An 8,720-nucleotide genomic window follows, 5' to 3' on the forward strand; every position below is an offset into this window, starting at 1 on the left:
TATTGTGGGACTTCTATTAGTGTAAAAAAAATGTCCTCAATAAGCAGGAGTTTGCATGAGGACTGGTTGCTGAAAAGGAAGGAAATAATTTCTGGAAAAGTATTGATACCAAAATGAGATCCTGCAGAAGGACTGGAATCTCTTTTTCTGGAGGCCTTTGAGAATAAACCACACAATTACCCAACCTTTATTGTGAAGGAACAAGTCCTTCTTGAATTTAGGAATGAACATCTAGGAGGAGGGATGGAGTTCGGACTCCTTCTGAGCTTATGAGAAGAGAAGCCCCCTAAACTAAAATACAGCCCTCCTTGGTCCAAAAGATGCCTTCTTTCTTCTGCTGTATCTTCTTTGTTTTCAAACCCAACAGTTACCCTGGAAATCAAATAGGAAGTACAACTCAACACAGCTCTTGCCTGGGATCCACCAGCACCATTTGACTAAAGATGGCTATCATCTGTTAAACAAATAAATAAATGGGTTCAATCTATTTATTTGAACATTGTCAATGGACCTCATGTGTAACTGATATTCTCATTATGGGGCCTCTGTAACTTTGTTGGGGCCTCTCTAGCCATTCTTTCCTTAAGGAAGACCATTTATTGAGAAAATACATCATTTTATCCCAGCCTTAATAACCCACCCCAATATATACTCCTTCATCTTCATGGATGATGACCCTGCTACATGCTCTGAACAAATCAGGAGGCCCCTTGTGGGAGGATAACCAGTCCTTTCTTTCTCTGTCCGTCTTCTGTGCAGAGCCTGTGCATTGAGAACAGCTGCATCGCGGCCCACGACAAGAGAGGGAGGTACGGGACCCTGTTCACAATGGACCGGGTGCTGACCCCCCCAATGGGGACTGTCATGGATGTCCTGAAGGGAGACAATCGCTTTAGGTAATTAGTTCCATCCCCGGGTGGGGCTTCTGCCCAGTGGTCATGCTGGAGTGGGATGTGGGGCCCCAGCTACTTATCAAGCTTTCTTCTACCTTAGGGATTCAATGAACACTAGTGGTGCACTGCTGTGACCTTCCAGACTTGGGATGGGGAAAAGGGAAGGGTCGCCTTGAAAGCTTACATTAGGAAGAAGGGTTACTTCTGAGAGTGTAATCCTCACATGTGTGGGAAGCAGGGAGGGGGGACTACATTTTTATGACTGAAGTGCAAGGAAAACATCACTCGCTCATTGTAAAGCTCCAAGTGAGCCGAGAGCACATAGTTTACAGGGCATGATGAGTCTCTCACTCTCTGTGCAGTATCTGTTTATTGCAACTGAAGCACCCTTGTGAGTTTGTTTTCTTGCCCTGCTATCTCCATTTCTGACTTGCTCATTCACCTCGCAGTGCTGTCACATTGAATGTTTCCCTGTCACTGACTTCAGCCACCTGCACAAGGGCCTGGAGACCACACCCCTCTGCCCTCCCAGAATCATATCCCTGGAGGCTCAGTTAGTCTCTGGGTCAGCCATACCTCTGTCCTTTCTTTACCACCTTTCTCCCGTGGCCTCTGACCTCTGGCCATTTAACAGAGCTTAGCATTTTTGCTGGGTGGAGAGGAGATGGAGCCTAGAATCGCTCCCTCTTTGTACATAGGGAGAGTGTGAAAACCAAGGTGTGAGCATTCCAGCGGTCTGGGCTCTACTATCCCCAGTGGTGAAGTATTTAAGGAAAATACCTCTCGGCCCCCAGGACAGATGACATTTTCTGTGTGTGTATCTACAGCATGCTGGTAGCTGCCATCCAGTCTGCAGGACTGACGGAGACCCTCAACCGGGAAGGAGTCTACACAGTCTTCGCTCCCACAAATGAAGCCTTCCGAGCCCTGCCACCAAGAGAACGGAGCAGACTCTTGGGTAAAGACCAACTTAAGTACACATCTCCACTTTTCTAAAGTAATGATCCCTCAGGGCCCCAGCAGCAAACAGTTGGCACATTAGGGATTGGCTTGAAGGGGTTTAATGATAGGACTATTTGTGGAAGAGTGGGCGAGATTAAAGGAACTAGCAAAGAATGAGGCCAACCAGGGACTAGCAACCCTGGGAAGCCTTTACTACCCCTAGGCCTGGGAGAATGGGAGGATTAGAGCAGGAACCAGGGAGGTCATGGGCCTTGGACAAGGGCACAGAACAGCAGCCAAAGCCATGTGCAGCCACTGTCAGAACCATACAAGGAGGGTCACTCAGCGCCCCAGCCTCCCTCTCTCCAGTTGCCATCTGGATCTCTCGTTGGCTGATGCAAGAGCAGGAGGGAGCCCACTGATGCAGTTTATAGAGCTCAGTCTCCTGGGCAGAAGCCAGGCAGAGAGGAGTAGAAAAGAAGTGAGGGTGGCTGCGACCAGCCCAGTCACTGAGGCATGTTTCCCGCTGGAGACCTATGAGCACAGTGATAATGAAGCCAGTTACCTGCACTGACAATCCCTCCAGACAAAAGCTTTCCCAAGAAGTTAGTCATGGCTCTGAGAGATCTAGCTGAGGATGTTTGGGAGGGGATCTAGTGGTTACAAGTGGCTAAGAAAAATGAGGAAGGTAAGAGTATCTTGTAGCCTGTGTTGTGAGGATTAAATAGGATGCCACACACAGCGCCAGGCACACAGCCCTGGTCAATAATAGCCATGACGATGGGGGCGAGTGGAGCGGCATTGGGAGTTGCAGTGGTTAGCTCAGCTGCATGCCTGTGAGAGATGCTTCCGCTCTCACAGAAAGGTGAGACTGAGGAAAAGGAGGAGGAAGAGGAAGGACCTTGACAAACCTTGGGGCCCACATTGTCTACACCTCCCTTCCTGCTCTCGAGCAGAATAGAAAGTTCAGGTTGCAGGCAGCTCCAAGGTGAATTTGTGTCATGTTTAATTTTCTTTATTGCTAAATGAATGCCTGTGTCTGTGATGCTGACGTATATTCCTAAGGAGAGGGGAGAAGTTCATTCTGAACATAAACTTCTCAACCTCTCTCTGTCCGGCAAGAATGGAATATTCCCCAGGTGGCCCGAGCTGGCTTGGCTTTCTTTCCATTTTCAATTATGTGGGAGTTGAGGAGGGGGATGGAGAAAGCTTCCCTAACACACCCTCCCCCTGGCCTGAGGCACCCCTGGGGGACAGAGGGTGTTAAATGTTGGTCCAGGTGTTAGAGATATTGAAAGGACATCCCATGCACCCCAGGGGTTAGTGTGGCTCTGCACTTCCAGGCAGTATTTTGTGGAAGGGGAACCTTGTCAGCTCCGGGTTGTGGATGTTTGAAAATTGGTTGGTACCCAGTGGCTCCGTCCTCTGGCACTCATGTGCATTTGTCAATAACCAAGTGAACTCTCCAAAATACATTAAAACTTCCTCCCTTCTCAGTTTCAAGATGCTGGAAATAGCTATTCATAAGCCCTGGGGAAATTTAGCCATTTGGCTGGTAATGGGAGTATCCGAGATGAGAGGGCAGCTGGAAACTTTCGGAATGACCTCCCACACTTAATTTGGGAAATGCCTGTGCACCTTTATGGGCAATCAGTGTCTGCCCCAGTTGCTGGAGACACTGATGTGGGCTGAAAGGAATGCTGAGACGTGACGAGGAGAGATGCTGCGGAGGGAATATCCCCCTCAGCCCTGACCTCATCGGCTCCGTGGCTCCTCCACAGTACAGCTGTCTACTCTTTTAAGTTCTCCCTTCAGGAAACAGCCGTCTCAAACAGAATGAGCATTTGAGGGCAGAATGGGTAAATATTGCACTACTGTGTTATAACCGTCGGGAGCCATGCTGATGATGAAACGTCCCAGATGCCGGTGCTGGAAAGGTCCCTAGCTTTCCAAGCAAATATTTATCTCATGGAAACATGAGTCATACTCACAGAGGAGTATGGATTAACTCCTTCTCAGCAGCCAGGGAGCCCAGCATCCCAGAGAGCATATTTAACCCAGAAGCCCACTGACTGCAGGGGCAGATTTGTGGTCATGAACATGTGTTTTGTATCCTCTGACCATTAGACAGACTGTGGGTCACAACGTTGAGTAACACTGGGAGCTTAATAAGTGCTTATTCCCTGGGCAGGGAGTTCTTCTTCTCAGGGCTGACCACTTACATCTTCTCCTCTGGGCCCTCCTTGACCAGGCTAATTACCATTCTTGGGATTAACTCTATCTCCTTTTCCCGCAACCTGCAGGAGATGCCAAGGAACTTGCCAACATCCTGAAATACCACGTTGGTGATGAAATCCTGGTTAGCGGAGGCATCGGGGCCCTGGTGCGGCTAAAGTCTCTCCAAGGCGACAAGCTGGAAGTCAGCTTGGTGAGTGTCCTGCAAATCAAAGGCTGGCTGTGTCCTGCCACCAGGGCTCCAGGACATATCTCACCCCCGGGATGGCATTACACACCTTCAAGATGCAGCCCGAATTTCTGAGTGTAATTCATCCAAAGAAAAAGAGAAATGTGAAGAGGGTCTTCAGGGAAATCAAGTGAGATCGTAGTTAACATGAGTAAGAACTTCCAGATTTACATGGGAATAGAGCATCTGATTTGGCATCTGAAAGAGGCTATTAGATCTTCCTTCTGTTAAGGAGATGGTAGGCAACTAACGTGACTGAAGAGATCAGTCTCTACACTCACCCCATCCCACCCCCCTAAACCCAGGGGTTCACTGAGTTGTACCATGAACCAGACCATCCCAAGAGGCTTTTTGAGTTCTGACACTTGCTCTGTGAGCCCCTTGCTCTGCACATTGATGACATACATTCCACTTTGGAACTGCGCTAAGATTGTCCCCAGAGCAGATACCCAGCCGAGCTCCAGAAATCTCCCTGGCTGCACCTGAAGAGGCCACTGACCCCTCTGTGGAGGGACCACTCTTCAGTGTGTGGCTGGTTTCTGCTCTCTGCTCCTTTCTCCTGGTCTTCAGCCATCCTTTGCTCACCAGTTTCTCACCAGGAGTGTAGGAAGATGTGCATGTAGGGAGGTAGACATGGGCATGACTTGTTTGACTTTAGCAGGTCGCTCAACAATCTCCTCATACCTGGTTTCAGATGCTGGGGTCCTGTCTGTCACAGGCTTCTGTGCCTCCTACCCCCTTGAGTCTGTCGCATGGACCCTTCAGGAAGGCCTGAGATATATTTGCCCTGGGTGGGCCTCCTATGAGAAAATCTTAAGTCAGGCACCCAGGCAAAATGGAAGGAGACTTTTGCCCAGAGCAGGAAGCCTGGCTTCCATTTCCAGCTGTTCCACCTACTTAGCTTAAAAGAGGCACTTCTCCTGTCTTCAGTCTCAGTCTCTTCTTCTGTTGAATGGGACAATAATATCTACTCTCCTTATCATACACTGCTGTGAGGACTAAGTGGATCACACAAAAGAGCATTATGTAAATTGCAATGTGCTAAATCCACACAGGAGATTTGAATTAATCCACCACACTGAAGGTCTGTCAAGGGCAGGGACTGTTTCATTCACCAGAGTATCCCCAGTCTTACACAGGACCTGGCATATGAAAAGTGTTCAGTAAACACTTGCTGAGTGAATAAAATAAATGTGCTCTACTTTCAACCACTACTCTCTGTTTTTCCTTTAGAAAAACAATGTGGTGAGTGTCAACAAAGAGCCTGTTGCTGAGCCTGACATCATGGCCACAAATGGCGTGGTCCATGTCATCACCAATGTTCTGCAGCCTCCGGGTAAGTGTCGCATCCCCACTGGCTCTACAATCAGTCCTTCTCTCCACGTGGCAGTTGGTGGAGAGAAGAAAAACTGTTCCAAACAATGATCAGAATAACACGTAATTGTGATAGTTAAACTGTGCCTATGTGACTGATTGCAGAGTGAACTGGGAGCTGTTGGTTTTGAATGCACCACACTAAGGAATGTGAGGATGCATTGCTCTTTGTGGAGTTGCCCAGCTGTGTTAGCTCCCCTCGGACACAGCCCAGTTTTCTGTATTCATGTGGATGCTGTCATCACGATTCCCAGCACTCCTCTTACAGCATCTCACATCAGTGTGTGCTCCTTGCCTCCAGTGCAGTTGAACCTCCATCCTGCCTCTCCTCATGTGTGCATTCACCTTTCTTGGTGCTCTCTCCCCATGGGCCAAGTTCTACCATGAGTTATGAAACATTATAGAGAAAACATGTCTTTGGAAATGTGAGCCAGAAAGCCCACCAGTGTCCCTCAGTCATGGTTGTTATGAATAACATGCTATTGGTTTCTCTCTGGTCAAACCTGCCTTTTCTTTCCTCTTCAGCCAACAGACCTCAGGAAAGAGGGGATGAACTTGCAGATTCTGCGCTTGAGATCTTCAAACAAGCATCAGCGTTTTCCAGGGTAAGATGCCTGCTAGATTTGCACCTCGCCCGAGCAGCCTTAGGTCCTCTGTTTGGGCCATAGAGGAGCCTCTCCAGCCCCTGTCTTCCTTGGCTGCTCCCCAGGGCTCTCTTAAAACTTCTCCCCACTCCCACTGGGGCATCCTCAGCCCCAACCTGTGTCAAATTCAGAGTAAAGAACCCAGGCAACTCCTGGACTTTCATGGGCCAAAGCACAGGCTTTCACACAGAGGCCTCTGAGCCTCAGATCATGGGGAGGTCACTGCTGGTGAGAACAGACACACTCTGGAAGCCATCTGCCCAAGAGGGCAGCCCATCCCAAGCTCATCTTACAGTGGCCAGGTCTGCCCTGAGCCCGGGCCTCTGGGTCACTTTTCTGCTGTCCATGGCATTGCCCATCGTGGTTGAGGCTGGGGCTCTCCTGGGCACTGTGTGGATTCTGGATCAGGGATACTGGGCTTGCTATGTGTGTGGAGCCATCCCTTCCTTGCCCCAGCCTCACCTCCCTCTCAAACCCTCTCTGGCTCTTTCTGAGCTTCCTTTCCTGCTCCCCAGCTTGCCCAGTGCTCAGTGCCCTGCTTGGCTCTTTTGCTGCTTTGGGTCAGGTGGAGCTTCGTGGGAATGTGAGGTGCCTTACAGAAGGATTGCACTTCAAGAGGAGAGGCTGCAGGGAGCGGTCCTGAACCCAGAGGCCTGGAGCTTACCGTGTCACTTCACTTTTGTACACAGGGGTCTCCTTAGTGCCCTCGACAAGGATTCTTAGCCCTGAACTCCTACTCCTGAGGCCACCCCTGTGCAGCCCCAGCTCCCTCAACTCTAGGCTGTAGTCTCAGTGGGAGAGCCTGGCTTGGGGGTCTCCTAGGAATGTCCACCTGAAGCCACACTTGATAGGGGCTTGCACAACTTATGTCTGCCAAGGCCACCTGAGGAACTCCCCAGGGCCTATAAGTTCCACCTTCCCCTTTCTTTTCCTCACCCCAGCATTTTTTCTGAGTAGGGGTGGCAATAGGCAAAGCCATCATCATAAGCAGGTGCAGGTATAACTTTCACTAGAAAACCTGACACCTTGTGTTTTCTTTCAGGCTTCCCAGAGGTCTGTGCGGCTAGGTAAGTCTGGTCTGGGTTTGAAGTCATTGCAGACCTGTTTAGGCCTTACCCCCAAGCAAGCCCAAGCCTGCCATCTGCTGTATGTAGATAAGAACATCATGGTGCAGTAAAGCAAGCCTGGCCTTTGGAGTCAGAACAGCAGGGTGACTTGGGGTCAGACCCAGAACACCCCATTTCCTTCTCCGTAAGATGGGGATAATAAGAGTAACAACCTTTTAGGATTAATGTGAGTTTTCAGTTTAGGGAGTCTGGGAATATTGCAAAGGGCTTGGCAGGAGCCCATCGTGAGGATCTAGTTCCAAATTGATAGGTACAGAAAACCAGAACATCAGGCCTTGAGTAAGAGTGAAGGTTCACAAACCACAAAGCACCTGCTATGTGCAGGAGAGCATGGCAGAAGGAGGCCGCTTGGCCCCGGTCCTTGAGATTCTGACAATGTCCTAGACAGACATGGGGAGATCTGCACCTATTTGATGTTACAAATGTCTCTTTTTCAGCCCCTGTCTATCAGAGGTTATTAGAGAGGATGAAGCATTAGCATGAAGGACTACAGGAGGAATGCACCACGGCAGCTCCCCGCCAATTTCTCTCAGATTTCCACAGAGACTGTTTGAATGTTTTCAAAACCAAGTATCACACTTCAATGTACATGGGCCGCACCATAATGAGATGTGAGCCTTGTGCAGGTGGGGGAGGAGGGAGAGAGATGTACTTTTTAAATTGTGTTCCTCTAAACATGGCTGTTAACCCACTGCATGCAGAAACTTGGATGTCACTGCCTGACATTCGCTTCCAGAAAGGACCTATCCCAAATGTGGAATTTATTGCCTATGCCAAGTCCCTGGAAAAGGAGCTTCAGTATTATGGGGCTCGTAAAACATGAATCAAGCAATCCAGCCTTATGGGAAGTCCTGGCACAGTTTTTGTAAAGCCCTTGCACAGCTGGAGAAATGGCATCATTATAAGCTATGAGTTGAACTGTTCTGTCAAATGTGTCTCGCATCTACACATGGCTTGGACGCTTTTATGGGGCCCTGTCCAGGTAGAAAAGAAATGGTACGTAGAGCATGTAGAGCTCAGATTTCCCTATTGTGACAGAGCCATGGTGTGTTTGTAATAATAAAACCAAAGAAACGTACGTCTCGTGTGCATGGTACAGTGTGCTGGCCTGAGGTCATGCTCCTTCACACCTCAATTCTGCTCTGGAGAAGCTCAGCAAAGAGCCCCGAGGGATGGTTCTGGGGAGATTCCAGCAGCCAGCCCTCAGACACCCAGACAACTCATGGGGGTTTGAGCCTGTCTTTGCCCAACAGGTTTTTATTTCACCCTCCTCCAG

At 49.3% G+C, this 8,720-nt stretch overlaps 1 protein-coding gene across 1 annotated transcript in view; it reads left to right on the forward strand.

The window, feature by feature from the left end:
- The window catches only part of TGFBI (transforming growth factor beta induced), a 34,384-nt gene extending 25,866 nt beyond the window's left edge, over nucleotides 1–8,518 (forward strand). Inside the window, exons 11-17 of the mRNA XM_005557841.5 lie at nucleotides 760–896; nucleotides 1,721–1,851; nucleotides 4,139–4,263; nucleotides 5,533–5,635; nucleotides 6,199–6,278; nucleotides 7,360–7,384; nucleotides 7,882–8,518. Of these exons, the coding sequence (XP_005557898.2) occupies nucleotides 760–896; nucleotides 1,721–1,851; nucleotides 4,139–4,263; nucleotides 5,533–5,635; nucleotides 6,199–6,278; nucleotides 7,360–7,384; nucleotides 7,882–7,922 (642 nt within the window). The 3' untranslated portion in view covers nucleotides 7,923–8,518. The remainder of the gene's footprint in view (nucleotides 1–759; nucleotides 897–1,720; nucleotides 1,852–4,138; nucleotides 4,264–5,532; nucleotides 5,636–6,198; nucleotides 6,279–7,359; nucleotides 7,385–7,881) is intronic.
- Nucleotides 8,519–8,720: the final 202 nt, after the last annotated feature.

This window comes from Macaca fascicularis, chromosome 6, assembly GCF_037993035.2.
Source record: "Macaca fascicularis isolate 582-1 chromosome 6, T2T-MFA8v1.1".
NCBI classification, from domain to species: Eukaryota; Metazoa; Chordata; class Mammalia; order Primates; family Cercopithecidae; genus Macaca; species Macaca fascicularis.